Raw genomic sequence first — 23,645 nt, 5'->3', positions numbered from 1 at the left:
AATCCCGTGTTAGAAACCAACCACAAGATTCACCTCAGACTGTTGTTTCACACACTTATAACGCAAATAATGAATATTTACCTTCAGATCACAGCGAAACTGATGATTTGAATGAAATCCCGCCATTTTCTTTTCAGCGCGCGAACTTTATCAACCGTTCGGCCAAGCTGAATATTATTATTCCCACATTCAACAATATGAAACATTACCGTCACTGTAATCGAAATTTCCTCCATTTGGTACTTTTTATAGCTTTCGCCCACTTTATTGGTATTATTAAGAAACAAAAACAGAAATCATTCTGCAAATAAACCATCCCGTTGTACAAGAACACAATTATTTCATTTATATCATGGATTATTCAGTCATGTATTTAATAATTTATAAACCTTAGCTTCCACTATAACCTATTAAACCATTGAGTGTGAATCAGTATCACAACAACACAGAAACACACAGTGTCATTTACTACAAAACGGTTTAATCTCGCATGAATAAAACAAATGAACATTAAATAAAGAGCATGAGAGTGAAGTCTGTGTTTGTGCTGCCCTCATGTGGACACACACGAGTCCTGTACACACACACACACACACACACACACACACACATCTGAGAGCGATGGTCATGTGATCAGTCGGTGATGATGAGCTCATCACAGCCCCAGTCCTCATAACTGCCATCGGGCAGATACCGGCGGATGATGATGGGGATCTTCCTGCTCCTGGCGGACAGTAAAACATCCATACAGTGGAAGTCAATGGGGTCCAATATTGTTAGACAGTTTTATGTGTGTATTATATAAAGCAGCGGCTGATCTCAATAAACGAGTGTTGTCATACTTGAGCTCTTTCATGGCGATCTGCAGCGGATCCGTCTCTCCTTCCAGCTCCACCATCACCGGCGCACACATCCTGTCACACAGGAAGTGATGTCACTGATCATTGACGCAGCACATCTCGGCTCTAAAGCGGCATTGATACAGGGGTCAGAGGTCACTCACGCGATCTGCAGCGCTCGTGTTCCCAGCACTCGTGCGCGCTCGTATTTGGTCATGTAAGGTGTGGTGATTCTCTTCTGATTGGCCTGCTGTCCTTCACCCGCCGGCAGGATCTGGACGTTCTCCTGATCCTCCTGGACACACACACACACACACACACACATCAACACGACAGATGAGAAACAAACACACACACACACACACACAGGAACTGATGCACTTCAACTGAGATTATGAGCCAAAATAACTAGTGATAATGTACTTTAATACAACAATGACAATCAAACAAAGTCTGATCAATAATTGTTTAACATTACTGTACTACTGTACTTAATTCGTGGAAACAACGCATAAAAACACTAATTTCTTTAGATTTTGGCATGAAATATCAGTCGAAAACTGATCTTAGACTACATGAAGTGTCATATTTTGTCAAGAAACACCAGTGAGAATATGAACATAATAAACCAGTGTGATCTTACATCTTCCACATTCTCCAGATCATCCAGAGGCTCTTCATCTTCAACATCATCGAAATCTCCGTCATCAAAACTGATCAAAAAACAAACACACAAACAAACACTGGAGTCAATAAACACACACACAGCTCACGATGAGAACTAGACTCTAAACTAAAGCTTTACTAAACCACCATGTAGACTTGTTATCTAATAGCTCACAGTCATACTTTATAAGTTTTAAAACAGATAAACTAGAGATGAAATAATGGTCTCATCGTGTTGTGTTCACACTAACAAACTTTAAACGACAGTAAACATCTCAACACAACTGTACCAGACGCGTGCGGAACTCACTTGTCTTCGTTGTCAGACATTATTAGTGTCTTGTGTGTCGTAAAAACGATTTAATTGTTAATTTCTCCGCTAATTTCAGTTTATTAATGCGTCGCGCGACTGACTGCGGGACGACTCGAAGCGTGGAACGAACTTCCGGCGGTGCTGCAGTTCTCGCGTCCGTACAGAAACACCAGCGCCACAACACCGACGTTCCCCAAACGCGCAAAAACAACAACAAGCTGAACAGTTAAACAGAGGCCCGTTGCACAAAAGTAGAATTAAGACATCCAGGATAAATGACTGAGCTGAGCTCAATGAAGCCAAAACAAGTGCATCCAGGCTTAATTGGTTGCACAAAGACCAAGCCAGGATGAGCAGACACGGATTCATCAAGCCAGGTTAAACCAATCTTGGATAGGTGCGCGCTCACGGCTCACTCAAATAGACCCGCCGCCGATCACAGATTCACTGATTCACCATGGCAACTAGAGCGGCGTACTTTTCCCCGTTGGAGGTTGGAGGCATACGAGGAGGTAAAATACATAATTAAGAAGAAAGGCAACACCGCCACATCTCCAAAAATGCAGTTGTACAGTGATTATGAAACAGTTTAACTTTTAATTGAAATGGACAACAGATATGAGTGAAATTGTGTAAAGTAACCCCATCACACTGTATAAGGCTTTGATAAATTATTATCAAAGGCTTAATTACTACGCTCAGTAGTAGCTACAGTTTAATCTTAGCCGTTGTAGGCTACTCTGCTTCTTATGCTGTCCACCGATATTTTTTTTTTTTTTTTTTTTTTTTTTGGCCTCTTATGATGTTTGTGCTGTATACTGTGTGTAATAGCCTACAAGCTTGCAGGGAGGCTACTGCTTCCATTCATTTGTCTGTTCAGTTGATGTGTATGGATTTGTCCTGCATTTATTTCAGTGTGCAGACAAGCAGGGTGTGATATATATATATATATATATATATATATATATATATATATATAATCTCTATCTTTGAATGTGTATTTATCCTTTTGTTGTATAATCCTTTTGTTGTATTGTTGAGTCACTGTGTGACTTCAGTTTCGAAAGGAGCTGATGGTTTACCTGCTTTGTTTTATCCTTATTCAATAAAGGAACCTAATGTTACACTTTGTGTTTTTATATTTATATGGAATGTGTATTTTATACGACCGAGTATTAGGGCCACACTGAGGAAGAAAGAAAAAGTCATACATTTATGAGGCTGGTTCTTTCTGCGGAAAAGATGCATATTCTTTTTACAGTCCTGATACTTATGACAATGTGACGCTGATGTGCCAAAAGATTAAGTATGTCCTTGTTTGTGAAACCATACTGAAGAACAATTCCACGAAATGCCCCACAGCTGTCATTTTAACAACCGTCTTCCTCTAAAACAACGGGTTCCAATATTATGACTTAATTTTTCGAAGTCTGTGACTTTTCTTTTTTTTCCTCTGTGGCCCTAATATTCTATCATTTTTATATATAGCCTTATAGTCTATGGGAAACCGTAAATTATCTAATGATAGCAACATCATCTAAAAATCATAATTTCAATCATTTTGGATAAATTATGACCACAAACGTTTAAATAATGACAGTGGGTCTAGTTATATGTGATAATGTATAGTGGGCAGTAGAATAACTATTTATTTCCGTTTGTGGTGACGCTGACTGACATAAGGGATGAGATTAAATAGATCCTGGAATTTAGCCTGGTCTGGAGCAGGCTAGCTCCACAGAATAAATCGCCATGGTAATTTATACCATAACATCCAACTGCCACCCTATCCAGCTTTAGTGCAACCGGATCACAGATAAATTGAGCCAGGATCACCAAGATATCCCGGCTTAATCCCTTATCCTAGTTTTGTGCAATAGGCCTCAGCTCATTTGATACCATAAACAGCCAGATTTACTGAATATTAAGGCATTTAAGTCATGTCTTAAATATAAAGTTATTTTCCAAATATTTTGTGTCGAATCAGGATCTCGATTTCACATGATAGTGGTTTAATGACTTAGAGTTTAACTAATAAACTAGAATTAAATTGTATGATTAAAAAAGTTGACGCAGTAGAATTTGCTGATGATGTCATCTCAGTATTAATAGTTTGGTCATACATCTAAAATGCTGCTGCAAACGTATTTTGCATTAAAAAACTACGCCTTTAGTGGTATATTTTATACTGATAGTAAAGAGAACGCCTACTGTTGTTTTAGCCGGTTTTAGCACGTCATTGAAGATAGTTTTGCTGTGCATTTACTGTGTTTAACCAGCAGATGGACTCAGTGCTTGGCATCTGTTTCAAATCATGTTTTATATTGCCGTAATAAACATATTACTCAATATTCTCATTGTTTGACTTGAAGTAGCTAATGTTATTTGAAGGCTACTAAGCTAAATCGATGTAAAACGATTTTGTCTAAATCTACCGCTTATAAAGCATCACTTTTCAAATCATTAAACGGACTGTTCATTGTTTATTTGATGAATGTTCATCCATCGCTACTATAAAGTATTTTAATTTAACAGGCAAATCTACTAAGATTGATAAAATGAATGTCCGTGTCTGTAACTGGGAGGAGTTTCAATGAACTTGGGCTACTGAAAGTGAAAGCTAATCTGACCGGTTTGTGGAAGACAAACATCTCAGCACACAAATAAATTACAAGTTCATTTGAAAGTTTTAATGAGAAAAGTTTAAAAAGTCTTTTTTTTTTATACAGGAGTCTAAAAAAGACAACTCCTCTCCAAATTCTTTGAACAGAGAAGGTGAGTAAAAATTGTGCTAAAATACAGGCTACACATTTATAAACAGGAAGTGGTTTATAACACAGAATACACATATGAAGAACTGGAACTCGCTTATTAATGTTGACAAAATTGTATGAAACGAGAATGAATATTATTAATTATGGGTAAATCAGACACCGTAAAGTAACATTAGGCCTATTTACAGAAAAAAGATGATGGAGAAATTACAGTTCTGAAGTACCAGGTCTTGTTTCACAACAAACAAACAGGAAGTTCCCTTTCAAATAGGATAATAGTGATTTAAAATGTCTCTTAAAAATTTACATTTTGTGTGATAGAACACATTATACTCTTCTACTGTATATTTGCTCACAATATAATGTTTTTTTTGTAAACATTTATTTGAAACATTTCAAGAACATTAACACTTTTCTTGTCATGATTAGAACATTATTAAAAGGTAACAATAGCATAATGAAAACATTCTCTCAACCTTGTTTTTTCTTTCTGTTCTTTATTGCCCTGTTGGTCTGAAATATGGTGGATAAACAGAAAAGTGACATGACGTGAAAGAGCACTATACAGTAACAACACCGATAAAAAGATAAAACCCAAAACTGCAAATGTAAATTATGTGGAACTTCAAACAACAATGTGATGATGTGAACAATGATGTGGTGCTCCTCCTGTAAAGGGAACAGATTGCCTTAAAGGAGTAATTCACTGCTGACAAGATTGACTTTTAATTAGACTAAGCAGCACAACAACATTGTGTATTAAAAAACTAAAAGTGTAACAAATATAAATAACCACAAATAAAACATCAGCAAAAACACTCTTAAAACCTCCATGACAACAATACTTTGACACTTAACGCTAACGTAAATTTTTTTCACATGTCTCAGAGTTGATGATGTCTAATGTATTTTGGTAATTAAATATAAGCTTACAGTACAAGGCATGAAAATGGATTTTAAAGATTATTTTTGACGTTTTTGTCATATTATGACGAGACAGTACATAAACGGAGGTGGATGGGAATTAGTTGATGGTGTGCTTGACTTTTTAAAATAATAATAATAATAATGAATAGACCAAAACAAGATGTAGTTAATCCATCCATCCATATGTCATACTTTTATATATGATTGTGGGTGTGCTGGATGATTAGTATAGGCATGGGTGAAGGTATAATGCGTGCAGGTCTTTTAATAGTGCTTCTGTTCATTTTATTGGAATTTTAGTTTCAATTTTACTTACGCTTCATGCTTAACCCCTTAACTGTCACCCCCCTTTTTGAACATAGATGTGAAAATGCACTATCCAAACTTAAATTGTTGTAATTAATGAACGCTTTGAAATACAGATCAGTTCAAATAATTTCAAAAATTGAAAGCATGAAAAAGTTAAAGAAGTTTATGTTTACTGTAAAGATGATGTCCTGTACTATAAAGTTTATATTTTATATCAAATCAATATTTTACATAATATTTTTTACTCTGAAATTGCTATAAAAATTAAAGCCATATGTCCAAATAAGTTATTTTCCAAATTTAAAGTTGATATAAAAAAAATTGAGGTTCCTGTGAGATTTTATTTAGGTGTTATACCAAAAACAGCCATCGGGTGAGACCCAAACGCCATTTAATTTTTAAAATGCATTTTCCGGTCACAAATGTATACATTTCTTTTGCAATATTACTTCTATAACAAAACAACCACCAAATATGGAATCTTGTTAAGTCTCAGTTCCCACCTAGACGTTCCCATTCAGTCAGTTTGGCATTAAAGGGTTAGTTCACCCAAAAATGAAAATTCTGTCATTAATTACTTACCCTCATGTCGTTGGACACCCGTAAGACCTCCGTTCATCTTCGGAACAGAAATGAAGATATTTTAGTGTAAATCTGATGGCTCTGAAAGGCCTCCATTGACACAATGGCACGGTTCACTCTCAAGACCCTTAAAAGGTACTAAAGACGTCGTTGCAAAGTCCATCTCACTACAGTGGTTCTAAAATAACTTTATGAATCAGCGAGAATAGTTTTTGTGCGCAAAAAAACCCTAAATAACGACTTACATAGTGATGACGATTTCAAAACAAGGCATCATGAAGCTTCGAAGCGTTATGAATCAGCGAGTCGACTCAGCAGTTTGAATCGCCAAATTTCAGCAGTTTGGCGGTTTGACACGCGATCCGAATCATCATTCGGCTCACTGATTCATAACGCTTTGAAGTGAACTCTTGAGAGTGAACCGTGCCATTGTGTCAATGGAGGCCTTTCAGAGCCATCAGATTTCAACTAAAATATCTTCATTTCTGTTCCGAAGATGAACGGAGGTCTGACGGGTGTCGAACGACATGAGGGTAAGTAATTAATGACAGAATTTTCATTTTTGGGTGAACTAACCCTTTAAGTCATGAGGTCCCTATGGAAAGCTCCACAGCCTCTGAACTGTGTTAAAAGAGTGTCTCAAAGTGTTGGAGATGTAGATGCTGGCAAGCTGTTGCGTGCCCCTTTGGTACAGTCGTAACCCACCCAGCGCCCCAAGTAAGCAAGGGATAGTCCTTCACACCAAATGGGATGGAAGGTACAGGACTTACTCTGGGGATGGTCATAGCTGCTGTTTCTATATCGTGACATTTCACGGGGACGAGTGCTTCAGATCTGAATTACCATTGTTTTGACCAGTGTTGTTAACGCTGGGGAAACATACCTAGTCCAATGGAGAAGGACACTACGGGTACCACACCCTGCCAAAAGGGAGGTAATGTGTGGTGGCTACACTTATGAACTGACCCATGGGGCAGTACTAAATATATAAGGAAGATGTCTGCAGTAGGTCCAGAACTGCCCAGGGCAAGACAAGGGTCTACTGACTGGGAAACTGTATTGTGGATAATACACATATTTGATTACTCAGGGGGAATAACAGCATATGGGGATCTAGCCCGGTACAAGGGCTGACCGACCGTGCATGCCTCCTCCAGGGGCAGTGCTTGCAAAGCACTGAAAATTCACCACCTGGTCCCTAAAGGGAGTGGTGGGAACTTGTGGTGGGAGTGAGGGCTGGGGTCTCAAGATGACGTGAGAAAGGAAGGGATGAGGCGTGGTCCGGGAGGTTTCCCAGTGACCTGCCATCAACAGCAACATGATGTGCTGCGATGGTGGCAACTGCAGCCTCTGCTCCAAGCCCTCTTGAAGGAAGGAAAGAACAGAGCCAATCGGGCACTTCCGGGAGTCTTCCCGCCGAAGCGAACAGACCCCACTTTAAACACATAAGCACCTAGAGGAGGCTCTAGCTTGAGGTGTTAAGCCACTTAAGTCCTCGGTCCGGACACGGGTGGCAAATGGTGCCCCGTCCCTGAGAAAGCAGGTCCTTCCTCAGGGAAATCCACCAGGGAGGGAGGGGTTGTCACAAGGAGCATCAGTTCTGAGAACCAGGTCTGGGTGGGCCAGTAAGACAAAACCATCAAGACATGCTCCTCTTTCTTCCTGATCTTGCACAGTGTCTGTACGAGTAGGCTCACTGGGGGAAACGCATATTTGTGAGGAGCACTAGGGCCCAACTCAGGAAGCACAACGTCCCGGCTCCGTGGGTCCCCTGAGGGACTGGATAGGGAGGCGGTGCGTCCTCGAAATGCAGACTGCCTGTGGTGAATGAAGGGGCGGCTGCGAGTGAGGAAGCAGAGCATTGCTCGCTGTCGTTGAGGAAAATGAAACAAAATGAAACACAAGATTCTCCCCCCAGCCCTCCAACCATCTTCTGGTTCAGATCAGCTCCCTTCATCTCTGGGCCACCTGACCCAGGGCCGCTTCGAAGTGCGCTTCGAGGGTTTAGTGGTCTGGATGGGCTGCGTCGCCTTCCTTCAGAAGGGTCGACCGGTGCAGCTGCAGGGGGATGCCCTTGGTGACAAGCAGGCTGAGGGGGAGCCCACAACGGCTTGGTGGCAGTGTCACTCTGGGGTAGGATGTGCTTTATCACTTCAGTCTACTTCTGGGCTGCCGAGACCTCATAGGCAAGTCCTCGACAGTGTTGTCGAAGAGGCCGGCCTGGGAGATGGGCCTCTTTGAGAGCTTTTGCCTGATGGACCTGCAGGATGGCCATGGCATGCAGGGCAGAGGCGGCCAGTCCAGTGGCAGAGTAAGCCGTAGTAGCCAGGGCTGTGGACTGTCCACATAACCCTTGGCGGCTCCGCCATTGAGGGTAGTGAGAGTGGAGGAGGCAGAAAAATGGTTCTGGGTAGGAAAAGGTGCCTTCCACAACTTCTAAACTTCCTCATGCACCTCTGGGAAGAAACTGGGGAGCCGCACACAGGAACCAATCATCCAACCGTGAGCACTCGGGACACAATGGAGGGTTCCACTCGAGCCCAATGCACCATTTAAAAGCCATTTGTGTGGTGTGGCTTTTGTGTTCATGGTTTAAGTGCTAGTCTAATTTCAACATGCAGTTTTATCGAAGACGTTTGCTAGACTTGGTCTTTAATTAACATTAACATTAATTTGTGTGCAGCCTACAGTACAATAACTGTCCTGGTTGAAGTGCAGAATTAATGCAATTGGTTGAATCAAATGAATTGCATGCTGAGAAACAAGCGTTCTAGAGCAAAAATGTTGCGCGCCTTCTTATCAAACCCGCCACCGCAATGATCAACCTCTTCTCCATTTTGCTTGGGAACTAATGTGGTCATAACCAAAGTTTCCAGGACAGCGTTCTCTGAGATTCTATCAAGCGGAGCACTTCTACATTCCCATTGGTTGCCGCCGAACCGCGGCATGTCTCATTACCATAAAGTTGAGCTGATTTCAACTCTCCTCGACGCCAAATCATCCGAGACGTGCCTCGCCGCTCTCGCCGGAGCTCACCACCGGCTCCCAATGAAAATTAATGACTTCCGGCCACTTTGACGCTCTCGCCGGCGGCGGTGTGAACGCAGTGTAACACAAATAACATTTTTTCCTCCTGTGATGTTTGTCTACAGTATGGATTCAGTGGGAGTGAATGTGATTGAAACAGCAGCTCTTGGGAGACCCTTCCAGCTCGGCATGCTGTATGACTGCAGAAAAGATGCATTAATAACAGGTGAATTTTAGTCAAATCAATCTAGGAATAAAAATGTCTGTAGTTTTCCTATAAATGCCTTTAAATTATATTCAAGACAAATAAATCATAAACAAAAGGTGAGCAAACATGACATTTTCACTTTCATTGTTTTAAACTTTATTAATAAACATCAGAATTTGTTTCAGATGTGAAATGTGAATCTAATATATTCGTATTTGTCCTTTTACAGGGGTAAGACTTTGGAATAAAGAGCAGCTGCAGCAGAATATTTCCTCTCATTCCCAAATCAATACAGATTTCAATGTCACAGCTTCAGACTCCATTCAGGACAAATCTAAATTACTGAATATTGATGGTGGACTCAAACTGAGTCTTTTGGGTGATCTCATCCAAGTTAGTGGATCAGCAAAATATCTCACAGACACCAAGACATCTTTCAAACAGCAGAGACTGACGCTACATTATCATTCAACCAGCAGGTTTGAGGAACTGATCACAAACCATTTGTCTCCTGAAAATATTGCTCCTGATGATGATAGTGACATAGCTACACATGTAGTGACCGGAGTGCTGTATGGAGCAGATGCTTGCTTTGTGTTTGATAGGGAAGTTTCATCTGACGAAGATAAAAAAACAGTAAAAGGAGAAGTAAAAGTGGCTCTTGAGAAACTACAAAGCATCGTTTCAGTGAGTGCAAATGCTGATCTAAGTGTGAATCACAATCAGAAAAATACTGTCAAAAACTTCACGTGTACATTTTACGGTGATTTCCAGCTGCCGTCTAATCCGACCTCTTTTGAAGATGCGTTGAAGGTTTTTGCTGAACTTCCAAAACTGCTGAAAGAAAACCAAGAGCTGGCGGTTCCACTGAGAGTTTGGCTTTATCCTCTGGACAAACTTCACTCAAGAACATCAAAACTTCAAAGAGATATCAGCATGGATCTAATCATAAAGATTGAATCAGTGATTGAGAGTTTAAATACAACTGAGATGAAATGTAGTGACTTAATGGAAGACTCTCCTGCTATTACGTTTGATGCATTTCATGATAAAATACTGGAAATTAAGAAAAACTGCTACATGTACAAGTTGAGACTCATGAAGAAACTGGGCACTTTGCTACCAAACATCCGTGGAGACATGATAAAGGAAACTGCACTGAATGAACTTCTACAAGAACACAATGCATCTCCATTCAGAGGAAGTGATCTTGCAGAATGGCTTAAAGAGAGAGAAAGAGAGTCTGATATTATTAAATCAGTCCTCAGACAGCTGAAAGAAGTTGAGGTAGAAGCCAACATAGATGCCATCATGATGGATCTGGAGGTCGGGAATCTGGTCAGCTACACGTTCACATCATTGGACTGGTCAGATGTGCTCCTTGCTAAACAGAATGCCTATCTCAGTCCTTCAACACAAGGAGAATCTGATGAGAAGAGCCCTGATTCAAAGCAAAAGTCTTGGCTCACTCCTAATGTCATAAAGTTCATGAGGAACAATTTGGAGATATTTAAGAACTTAACCAAATCAAAAGACTGCAAACCAGCCAAGTTCATTGTGTCCTCTAGAGAAATGGAAAACAATCCTGGTTCCTGCATTCTCCTGTATGAACATGGATACGGTGAAGCTGTTTGTTTCACTCCTCCATCCAAACCAGCCCGCCCAGTCACTGAAGAGGTCAAAGGTCAGACTGTGGTTCTGAAGGTTCCTCCATCATGTCCTGCTACAGTGGAGCTCAGATTACTGTATAAACCGAAGCAGGACACAGTCTGGACATCTGAACCTGTGCTGAAGGATCAACACACAGTTACTCTGACTGATCTGAGAGAAGAGATGGAGTATGAGATCAAATGTGCAGCGGTGGGTAAACTCAACTACACCAGAGACAGTGATGTGATCAGAGTCACCACAGAGGTATGAAGAAATATGTTCAGTAAATTATTGAATAGAGACATATGCTGCTGCATGAGAGTGAGTTTTGAGATATACTTCGTACACTTATGCCATTATTGCCAGTGTCATCATCTTATCAGGTGTTAAATAGAATCTAATGTGTCTTTCAGCAAAGTACATGGAACAAAGCAGTCAAGGGTGAGTCTTATACTTTTTCTGTTAACCATAAACCAACAGTAGTAGTCAAACACTAACACTGTCAAACTAAATGATGTAAAATATTATAGCTTATGTTTTCTATGAAAAAAATGGCGTTTTGTACTTTTTCTAACACATGCAAGAAATTATCCTTAAATGCATGAATGTTTCACCAATCATTATTATATATTATTATATAATGACCCAGAACTATATCTGACATGGATGGGCCTCTAACTGCCACAATAGTATAAATATTTTAGCATTTTAATATAAATTAGAAAATAATAAAATATAATATGTTTAGTTTCCTTTTAGAAATTGGAAGGGTTTAACTATCCTCGTCAGAGCTCATTTCCCAGTACATTCATATTCACAATCTCAACCATATTCTCAAAACTATACTTTTCAACACCTTCAAAATCAATATTTTGATCGCTGACAGCTTCTTCACCAGATCCACCATCAAAATATTTGATTGCCTTTAGTTCTTCAAATCTCTGAGCCAGTTTTACTGATGATTATTCTTATTGTTTTGTTTTCTGCCTGCGGTGACTATGAGTGAAACGTCACTTCATCATTGTGTATAAGACATTGCCACCTTGTGGAGAAAAGATGATTGCACTTATTCAGTCATCAAAGATTCAATTATTGTTGTGCAGAAAACAAATACTTACTATAGTACATACATTGGGTCACTATAGACCCTATACAATTTTTTACAAGAAATGTATTATCAAACAGACATTCGTTTACAAATTTATTTTTCTTGTTATATTGTTTAATACACTCACCTAAAGGATTATTAGGAACACCTGTTCAATTTCTCATTAATGCAATTATCTAATCAATCAATCACATGGCAGTTGCTTCAATGCATTTAGGGGTGTGGTCCTGGTCAAGACAATCTCCTGAACTCCACACTGAATGTCAGAATGGGAAAGAAAGGTGATTTAAGCAATTTTGAGCGTGGCATGGTTGTTGGTGCCAGACGGGCCGGTCTGAGTATTTCACAATCTGCTCAGTTACTGGGATTTTCACGCACAACCATTTCTAGGGTTCACAAAGAATGGTGTGAAAAGGGAAAAACATCCAGTATGCGGCAGTCCTGTGGGCGAAAATGCCTTGTTGATGCTAGAGGTCAGAGGAGAATGGGCCGACTGATTCAAGCTGATAGAAGAGCAACTTTGACTGAAATAACCACTCGTTACAACCGAGGTATGCAGCAAAGCATTTGTGAAGCCACAACACACACAACCTTGAGGTGGATGGGCTACAACAGCAGAAGACCCCACCGGGTACCACTCATCTCCACTACAAATAGGAAAAAGAGGCTACAATTTGCACAAGCTCACCAAAATTGGACAGTTGAAGACTGGAAAAATGTTGCCTGGTCTGGATTTCTGTTGAGACATTCAGATGGTAGAGTCAGAATTTGGCGTAAACAGAATGAGAACATGGATCCATCATGCCTTGTTACCACTGTGCAGGCTGGTGGTGGTGGTGTAATGGTGTGGGGGATGTTTTCTTGGCACACTTTAGGCCCCTTAGTGCCAATTGGGCATGGTTTAAATGCCACGGCCTACCTGAGCATTGTTTCTGACCATGTCCATCCCTTTATGAGCACCATGTCCCCATCCTCAGATGGCTACTTCCAGCAGGATAATGCACCGTCACAAAGCTCGAATCATTTCAAATTGGTTTCTTGAACATGACAATGAGTTCACTGGACTAAAATGGCCCCACAGTCGCCAGATCTCAACCCAATAGAGCATCTTTGGGATGTGGTGGAACGGGAGCTTTGTGCCCTGGATGTGCATCCCACAAATCTCCATCAACTGCAGATGCTCTCCTATCAATATGGGCCAACATTTCTAAAGAATGCTTTCAGCACCTTGTTGAATCAATGCCACGTAGAATTAAGGCAGTTCTGAAGGTCAAAGGGGGTCAAACACAGTATTAGTGTGTGTTCCTAATAATCCTTTAGGTGAGTGTATATTCAATTAATAAATGAATTGTTGAGGAATACTAAGAAAGTTGGTATCTACCTTTAAAAACTGAATGAGAGGGAGGTTAGTGAAGGACGTCCCGGGTCAATAAAGACCCGAAATATGCATTTAAGGGTTAAATGATCTGTTTTATGCTGCATTATCATTAATTCTTCTTCATAAACATGCCTTCATATGAAAAATTAATATCAATGTTTGCTGCTGTGGGTTTGCTCTCAGGTTCTGAATACTGGGATAAAGCATTTGACCCATGGGAAATACTCTTTCAATTACTTGTGGTTTAGATTGTGCAAACAAAATGCTCAAATTCCTTTTTTGTTTGTTTCTGATGAACGTCTGATCAACAGCTTGTCAGAAAGTTTTGAGGGGTGTTATATACATGGGGTGAATTGTGTTAAGAAAATAAATTATTTATATCTTAAAGCAAACTAAGATTTGATGGACATCTTCGGCTGTTGTGCCCCATCTCGTACTGTTTTTGCAGCACAGCAGATCATTACATTTGATTTCAATTAGACTAAAGCAATTATTCCACTTTTGAAATGTGATGTAAATGTGTTAGTCTGACTGAAATCCTGTAATAACATACTTTGTTGCTGGTCTTTAAGGAAATGTACATCTCACTGGAAAACCGAAGCTGAACCTGGTGCTGTGTGGAAGTAACGGATCACTTAAGGTCTCTGTGTCAAAACGTTTACGAGGGAAAAGGATAAAACTGTCATGTCAGCTAGCAAGCAGTGAAGAGTGTGTGAAGAGAGAGAGGATTCATGGTCGTCTGATCAGTCTGGTGGAGCTTCCAGCTCTCAGTCGGCTCTCAGAGGAGGAAGTGATGCGTCAGACACTCCGCTGTGTGTCTCTCTGTGATCCTGGAGTTCATGCTTTCCTCCTCATTGTTCCAGTTGGGGCTCTGAATGATGAAGATAAAGCAGAAATAGAGAAAATCCAGAAGATATTTTATCCCAAAGAGCACTTAATGCTGCTCTTCACCACAGAGCTCACTGCTGACGGATTTGCTTCAGAGTTTGTCAAATCCAGCCCAGAATCTCAGAGGTTAATCAGTCGTTGTGGAGGTCAGTACAGAGTGATGGGGTTAACGGAACCTGAAGACTCAAGACAGATCCCAGATCTACTGGATTATATAGAGAACATGAAGACTGAACCATATTCACTTCAGATGTATGTGAAAGCTCAAGAGAACAGAGCAACACAAGAGCTTGAGGAACAACATAAGACACAACTGAGTGAAATGGAGAATAAAATCAAAGAGTTGGAGCAGAAGATTCAGTCAGATGGTGAGTCATATAAATAAATGTTTCATTCATAATTAATTAAACACATTATTTATGTGATTTACAATATATAACAATATGACATTAATATTTGTGTGTGTGTATATATATATATAAAACACTGTTTGACCCGGGTCCTGTGTTCATTCATTTTTCGATTTAATATGGAAAGTTGAAAAATGAGAAAACGGCTCATTTATTTATTTATTTTCTAAATAAAAACCGAGAATTCGGCTTGATTTTATATTTTTAGGTTCAGGGATAGAAAATGAATTAATGACTTGAGTGGCTTATAATCAATTATTCTAATCTTGTTTAAATATATTTTTCATCTTTTATGAAAAATTCTTAAATTTAATCAACAAATTAAATTAGAATAATAAGACAATAGGCTGTTACCAATCAAATTAAATCAGTATCAACTAGAAGCTGCATCTGAATTCTGAAGTGGCATTTAGATTTGCAAACTGTTTTAATGCTGCTCAGAGGATTTACACAGTAATTACAATTACACAGTGTTATGAGATTAAAGATTTAAATATAATATTTTGAATAGCCTTTAGAAATACGAAATTAATGACAAAATTAAACGAAACTTAGATTATGAGAGTAAAACCCCCAGTAGGTGGCAGCATGTAACTGTCTTAAAGCTACACTGTGTAACTTTTTTAGTTTATTCTTAGCTAAAAACACTTAGTTCTTTCAAAAATATATGTGCTCATTAATGTATATTTACTTCTTTCAAGTAATAAAGTGTTCTCGTAAGTTTATAATATGCCATTGAAAATACATTAGGTAATGGGATCTAACGGTGGTCGCCATGTTGCCCCTCCATCTTGAAAGTACATTAGCCAAAGAGGGACATACCCGTAAATTCAAGCTTCGCCTTTCGCGTTTTAATACTCGATGGCACTGTACAAAATTCCCTGCCTCGCGCATGTGCGCGTCAACTTGTTCAGACTTGTCTGGTGCATGCACAGAGAGTTTTCATCTCAGCAGCTCCAGTAACAGAGTTATACGGAGTTTTCCTGGCTTGTTTATTCCTCAAAAGTCTGTTTTTCCTTGTGTGGTGTTTCTGTGCGTTAATAACTCCGTAAGTAATAATAGTTATTGTCATTGTGGATGTGTTTCAGAGTGTGTCATCGCGTAATTCAGTTGATTTCACCTCAGAAGTATTTTTGTGTCAACATACAATAGCGTAATGCTCACCTATTTGAATAATCATTCAGTTATTTTGTTATCAACAATGTTTATTCGTTTTTAAATATTTGCTTGTAATGTATGTTGATGGAAATATGTATCAGGTCTGATCGGCATATTAACATTGTTAAACAGAGCGCACTGACTGTCTGCAGTGCTAATGTTAAAGCGCCGCACACACTTTTGTAACCGGACACCGCTTGTTAGCAGCAGCAGCGGCAGCTCCGCTCCTTTTAATGCAGCTGCATTTAGCGCCTATATATGGTACAATAAGCTCTGGTTTACGGTTACATTATACAAATGTAACTTATAAGTATAGTTATACAGTTCTTAACTGTGTATGTATATTTACCATCCTTATTTGTTCTCTCACAGAAACCACATTTATGTACATATCCACGCAAACCTGTTTATGCCTTGCAATTGGATGACTGAATAAACATTACTAGCATCAAAGTTCACTCTGGATTAGCTGCAGTTCTTTCTAGCCGAATAATTAGGCTAGTTGAGTTCCAACCATCCCACTGCGCACAGAATATCCCACAGGCACCGTGTCGAATGTGGACAAGGTCGAACTGGAAGCCATGTTAATCTTGGACTAAATCGGCCACCGTAGGAGTTGAAACAAAATCGGAATTGAGAGGAACAGAAACTAAAATTCACTGGATGGTCATATACAAGTTCACCACTAGATGGGGGGAAATATCACACAGTGTAGCTTTAATAATAGTCAGTCAGTGAGTCATTCATTCATTCTACCGATTCGTTCAAAATGCTGATTCAGGAATGAAGCAAGTGGCTGTCTATGGGACATTAAATCATTCACTCAACCGATTCATTCAAAGAATCAGATTCATTCATGAACAGCACTGTCCAGAGAGTTAGCCGTGCAACAGTTCTGTGGCTTTATTTTGCAATAGCATTCATTAATTTGATTTCAGCTTCATCCCTTGTCCAAAACTCAGTGTGCTGTCTAAAATTATGACTGCTGCTTTTACAATTGATACTGGTCTGAGCTTCGCCACAATGTGACTGCATCTGCTGCTGTGCAGTGGGTCATGCAGATTTGAAGTAGGCTGATGGGTAATGTGGCTGCAGATGCGAGATAACCTACATTAATATTTCTGAAATAATCAGCTAATATTTCTGGAGCACGTAGGTTGTCGAATCCATGCCTATAGAGAAGAAAACCCTTTCTAGTCCCTGCCCAGCATACGTTTTTTTATGAGAGAGAGTTTATTTGTCATAAACACTTTAAGAAGCCATCCATCAGCGGAGGAATGTTATTCTGCACAGAACTGTGGAAGAACTGAACGCGGCATGGGTTGATCTTTGTTTGACCAATCAGAGGAAAGGGGCGTTTCATGCCTGCCCACATGTGGGAATCGAATATTCAAGCCATTAATCCATTTTCTATCCCTGAACCTAAAAATATTAAATCAAGCCCTTTTCTCTTTTTTTTAACTTTCAATATTAAATTGAAATGCAAACGCTACACTCTAAAAAATGCTGGGTAAAAAATAACCCAAGTTGGGTTGAAAATGGACTAACCCAGCAATTGGGTTGTTTTAAGCAAACATTTAACCCAACCGCTGGGTTAAAACAACCCAATTGCTGGGTTAGTCCATTTTCAACCCAACTTGGGCTATTTTTAAACCAGCATTTTTTAGAGTGCATTAAAAATGAAATCCAGAAAACTAAAAACAGATAATAAAAAAGAGATATTATAAATGAAACGTATTTCATAAGGCCCTAAAAATGTAATTTTTGTTGTAACATGTTAACATTTAATAAATTCTTGTTAATAAAAAGTTTCATTTAAATTAATTAGACATGTGTTTTGATTACTAAAATGTGTTAAACCATTGAAAATGAAATCCAGAAAACTAAAAACAAATAATATAAGAGATATTATTAATAAAACGTATATCATAAGGCCCTAAAAATGTAATTTTTGTTCAACTTTTAATAAATTCTTGTTAATAAAAAGTTTCATTTAAATTAACTAGACATGCTTTTTAAATAACTATTTAAATGGAGTCCAAAAATAAAAATGTTATTGCAATTTGGGAAAAAATAGGATTTCATAGAGCCCAAATTCACTGCATTATGGCAGCATAACACACACTGGCAGCCCTGCTGTTGTTTTGCATTTTGTTTAAGGGTTTAATAGTAAATGCTTGGTAAAAAATAACCCGAGTTGGGTTGAAAATGGACTAACCTAGCAATTGGGTTGTTTTAACCCATCGGTTGGGTTAAATGTTTGCTTAAAACAACCCAATTGCTGGGTTAGTCCATTTTCAACCCAACTTGGGTTATTTTTAACCCAGCATTTTTTAGAGTGTATGATTGGATCATTATTCCAGTGATTATTATGTTTCTAGTAATGTTATATGTTTGGCAAGAGATCTTCTAACTCTAATTGATGGAGTGTGTAGCTTTTCATTTCTTAACCCTCTGGTGCTCTTCGGTCATTTCTGACCGGAAAATTTTCTGTTTTGAAATGTTAAAAATCACAGCTTCATCAGAATGATATGAAACTTGGTGACTTTTCATGCATTAGGGATGTAAACACACAAAAAAATTGGGGTCATGATTCGAGCATGCTAATTGGTCGTAAAAAAAAAAAAGTAGCGTTCATTGTCTTCGGTCATAAATGAGCGACTATAGGAAATGAATGGGAAATTGGCAAAAACACAAAAATTCACAGAATATTTGTGTGTACAATCTACAAATCAGCCACAATGCTGAAAAAAAGTACACAGCAGTAAAGGAGTGACACTCTAAAACATCAAGAGTGTGATATTGACACATCCACTCACACACACACTTATACACACACACTTATACACACACACACACACACACACACACACACACACACACACACACACACACACACACACACACACACACACACACACACACACACACACACACACACACACACACACACACACACACACACACACACACACACACACACCTATGAAAAACTGAACCACATTTGGAATTTCTAAAAATCACAGCTTCATCAGAATGATATGAATGACTTGGTGACTTTTCTATCATTAGGTATATAAACACAAATTAAATTGAGGGCATGATTCGAGCATGCTAAGTGGTCGTAAAAAAATACTCCCATTTGTGCTCTTCGGTCAAAAATGACCACCATAGGAAATGAATGGGAAATCTGCAAAAACACAAATTCACAGAAAAAAAATCTATATTTCTAACTAAAAAAAATCTAAACCTTTACAATAAATAGTCTTTGAGATTTTTTAAATATATATTCAAATCCATCAAAAAAATTATTAAATGTGTTCAAAACAGAACTAGGAAATTCTCAAGCCTCTCCACAGAGACCTCTAGTGGTTACACACATGGTTGCATGATTTCTTAAATAATTCCAAAAGAGGGGCTAATCTGCCTTCAAAATAATTATTTTGAAGGCCTAGTCTCTATTTTAACCTGAAATACTGCAATAATAATAAATAAAAAAATGGCAAATGGCAAAAATAGACCATAATTATTGCATAAATATTAAAAAATACCATCAAATCATCTCAAAATGCAAAATTAAAAAGAAAAAATATTTTTGAAGAAAAATAAATTGCATTGGTTTTACTGGGGTGGAGGAAGTTTAATTTTTAGGTTTATTCATCAGCTCAGACTGTGAGAGAATGGTTGGGAGAAGCATAAAGAATCATTTTCACACATGATTTGGCACGTCTGAGTCCAGAACTTAAATTGGGACCTAACCCTGGGATGTGCTGGAGGAGACTTTACAGAGTGATGGACCAAAAATTGATGAAACCCTTGATGGAAATAAATTTTGTGATGTTGCGTAATGTTGTCGAAACAATTCCACAATTAATACACAATGTAATCAAAGCTAAAGGCGGTCCAGCACAACTTTATTTGGGACAGGCAGTTTATAGTTGACTCCAGAACTTCCCAAAGACTTTGAATGGGGTTAAGGTCAGGACTCTGTGGTGGAGGTCTTGATCATTTGAGCCTCATGAAATCTACACACTGCATCCGTTAGGGTTAAAAGAATTGTTGCCAAAAACACAACATGCCAGAAACATATTTAATCAGAATAGTTACATTAATTAAATCAAAATAAAAGGATAATCTCTAGCACAGTGACACTGGATGCTGGTCATTTAGATTGTATAAGAGTAATAAATGTATCCTATTTCGCTCACACTTTCTATCATGTGGTCCTCAGCGGTTCCATTTCCTTTATGGCTTTCCAGATGCAGTTTATCATTGTGCAAATAAACAACAAATAAAAACAACACAAAGCACAAGCTGTATCAGGTTATGTTTAGCTTAACTGTAGGAGAAAATAGTGAAATTACAATTATAGAAGTGTCATGAGCATTGACATTAACACAGGAACAATAACCAAACACCATTAATAGCCACTTATTATCTGCACCAAGGCTTCTCAGTGGAGTGGTTTGATTGGCTGATGGGCTGTCAGTTATTTATCTGTTGTAAGGTCAATTAAAGTTAGTAAGTACTAGAAACAGTAAAAAAAAAAAGTCTTCTTTTATTGTGTGACCTCTTTATGATTTTCAGATGCTGAATCAGATGATCAGGAGTGTTTGAGGGTTGTGCTGATCGGCAGGACAGGAAGTGGAAAGAGTGCAACAGGAAACACTATTCTGGGAAGAAGGGAATTTCAGAGCAAATTAAGGCCAGATTCAGTGACGACTGTGTGTCAGAAGGCAGTTGGTGAAGTTGATGGTCGATCAGTCGCTGTTGTTGATACTCCAGGACTCTTTGACACAACACTGTCAAATGATCAAGTGGTGGAAGAAATAATGAAATGTATTTCAATGTCATCTCCTGGACCTCATGTGTTCATCATTGTGTTGAGTGTGGAAAGATTCACCAAGGAAGAAACAGAGACTGTAGATCTGATAAAGAAGATCTTTGGTCATAAATCTGCTCAGTTCAGCATCGTCCTGTTCACTGGAGGAGACGATCTCGAGGATCAATCTATAGATGATTATGTGAAGAGAAGTACCAATCAAGAACGGAAGAAACTGATCAGAGATTGTGGAAACAGATTCCTGGTTTTCAATAACAGAGAAAAACAAGACAGAACTCAAGTGATTCAACTGTTAAACATGATAAAAGAAGTGAAGAATAGTAATGAGGGGCGATACTTCACTAACAGCATGTTTGAGGAGGCAGAGATGTCCATTAAAAAGAGAATGGAGGAAATAATAAAGGAGAGAGAGAGAGAAATTCAGGCTCAGAGAGAAGAATTACAAGCCAAATATGAGATGGAAATGAAAGACATGATGAAGAGACTCAAGGAAGAGAAACAAAGAGCAGATGAGGAGAGAATTAAAATGGAGAATCAATTCAGAGAAAAAGAGGAAAAACTCAGAAAAGAGTTTGAAGAGAAACAGAAAACAGAACAGAAGAAGTGAGAGACTGAAAACCAGAAACAATCAGAAGAGGAAGAACAGCAAAGAGCTGAATATCATCAGAAAATAGAAGAGATGAAGAGAGAGATTGAAAATCAGAGATCACAGTATGAAAAACAGCGAAAAGAAAGAGAAGAAGATAGAAAGAGAGAAGAGAAATACAGACAAGATCAAATTATAGCAGGATTACAGATGAAACAGCTGACAGCGAGAGAATGAGAGGATGAAAAGAAATGACAAATGAGAGAAAGCGAGGAAGAAGAAAGAAAGAGAAACATGAGGAACAACTGAGAGAAAAACAAGAAGAACTGGAGAAAATGAGAAAGAGAAAGAAAAAAAAAGAAAAAAAAGACAGTAACAAAAGAGAGAGGGAGGAAAAAGAGATAGATTTTGACGAAAAGAGACATTAAATTAAAATATATCATGAAAGAGTGGAGCAAGAGAGAAAAGAGGAGTGGGAGAGAAGGAAGGAAGAAGATAATTGAAGATCTGGAAAATGAACGAGACAAAGATCAAGAGAAGATGAGAAAAGAAAGAGGAAAGGAATATGAAGGAAAGATTCGCTCAAACTGATGCTGGAAGAACCGCAGAAAGAACTTGAACTGGAAAAACTCACTTTTTTGTGTCATATATTTGAGTAATTATTATAAATTAGGTTTTATTCGAGAGCTCACCAACTCAAAATTCATCCTGTGGAAACTGTTTTGAATTGGATGTTGCGTTACCATGGAAACATTTTCTAATTATGACAAAACACATCTGAAAGGTCTGAGTCTCAAGGTTCATATTTGGTGAATGATGTGTGATAGAAGTGATATTTAGACTGAAATGTATTCATTTGTTACAGGAGAATGTATTAAAAACATTCACTGGAATGTGAATGACACCTGGTGGATATTTTTTGTACAGCACCTAAACACAATCTCAGGAGATCTTCAACTTTTGTCATATTTGTTATATTTGGAACACAACTTGGTTAGACATGTGGCTTTGATTTTATAGTAATTTTAGTCAAAATTTTGTAAAAATTATTTTGTAAAAGAAAATAAAATAAAAAATACTTCCATAACTTTTTCATACTTTCATGTTTTGCTTCCACTTCAGCAATAATCTGCCGAGTGTCTTCTATATAACAATATAAGGTCTGGGGGGGGGGGGGGGTATAATTCTCATCCTCTGATTCAAATCACAGTGTCTGCATAGGTTTTTTGTCATCCTTTCTCTAAATCTCAATATTTTGAATAAATCTGTCCTTCTTTTAATTGTTTTATTGATAATATTTAATATTTTATTTGCCAATTTGATGGTTCTGTTTAGGGCAAAATAACAAAGGGGTTTGGTTTGAAGATCAAATTAATTTAGTAATTTTTCCTCATTATACTTTAGATTTTGATCAAATTCTTTATGTTCTGGTTAGGGTTGGGGTTGGGTAAATGGGTAAGGGTTGTGGTTAGAGTCAGACGTCATTTACTCACCCTCTTGTTTCTTTCTTTTGGTGAACACAAAAGAAGATATTTTGAAGAATGTTGGTAAAAAAAAACACCACCAGGCATAACATTATGACCACCTTCCTAATATTGTGTTGGTCCCCCTTTTGCTGACCCGTCGAGGCATGGACTCCACTAGACCCCTGAAGGTGTGCTGTGGTTTCTGGCACCAAGATGTTAGCAGCAGATCCTTTAATCCTGTAAGTTGTGAGGTGGGGCCTCCATGGATCGGACTTTTTTGTTCAGCACATCCCACAGATGCTCGATTGGATTGAGATCTGGGGAATTTGGAGGCCAAGTCAACACCTCAAACTCGTTGTTGTGCCGCCCCATACTCCACAAACTGAGATGCTCTGTGTATTCTGAGCCTTTTCTATCAGAACCAAATTTAAGAACCTGCTTCTTGAGCAGTTTGAGCTCCAGTAGCTCGTCTGTTTGATCGACCACACGGGCATCAATGAGCCTTGGCCGCCC

General features: G+C 38.5%; 2 protein-coding genes across 2 annotated transcripts; one reads left to right on the top strand and one right to left on the bottom strand.

The window, feature by feature from the left end:
- Window positions 1–459: 459 nt before the first annotated feature.
- LOC307127589 (DNA-directed RNA polymerases I, II, and III subunit RPABC2) lies at window positions 460–2,258 on the bottom strand. The gene is made up of 5 exons (XM_079818923.1): window positions 1,816–2,258; window positions 1,483–1,552; window positions 1,004–1,134; window positions 843–914; window positions 460–724 (listed from the first exon to the last, which is right to left on the bottom strand). The coding sequence occupies exons 1-5, from the start codon at window positions 1,833–1,835 to the stop codon at window positions 634–636; spliced, it is 384 nt and encodes a 127-aa protein (XP_079675049.1). The 5' UTR covers window positions 1,836–2,258; the 3' UTR covers window positions 460–633.
- Window positions 2,259–4,410: 2,152 nt separating this feature from the next.
- LOC307138273 (uncharacterized protein) lies at window positions 4,411–22,715 on the top strand. Its single transcript, XM_079836488.1, has 6 exons — window positions 4,411–4,593; window positions 9,563–9,663; window positions 9,875–11,559; window positions 11,709–11,736; window positions 14,354–15,037; window positions 20,825–22,715. Exons 2-6 carry the CDS (start codon window positions 9,564–9,566, stop codon window positions 21,685–21,687), a joined length of 3,360 nt encoding a protein of 1,119 aa, XP_079692614.1. The 5' UTR covers window positions 4,411–4,593; window position 9,563; the 3' UTR covers window positions 21,688–22,715.
- The last annotated feature ends 930 nt before the right edge of the window (window positions 22,716–23,645 follow it).

Source organism: Gobio gobio (genome assembly GCF_949357685.1).
Source record: "Gobio gobio genome assembly, chromosome: 1".
Taxonomy (NCBI): domain Eukaryota; kingdom Metazoa; phylum Chordata; class Actinopteri; order Cypriniformes; family Gobionidae; genus Gobio; species Gobio gobio.
This window is presented reverse-complemented; position numbering and strand designations above follow the sequence as displayed.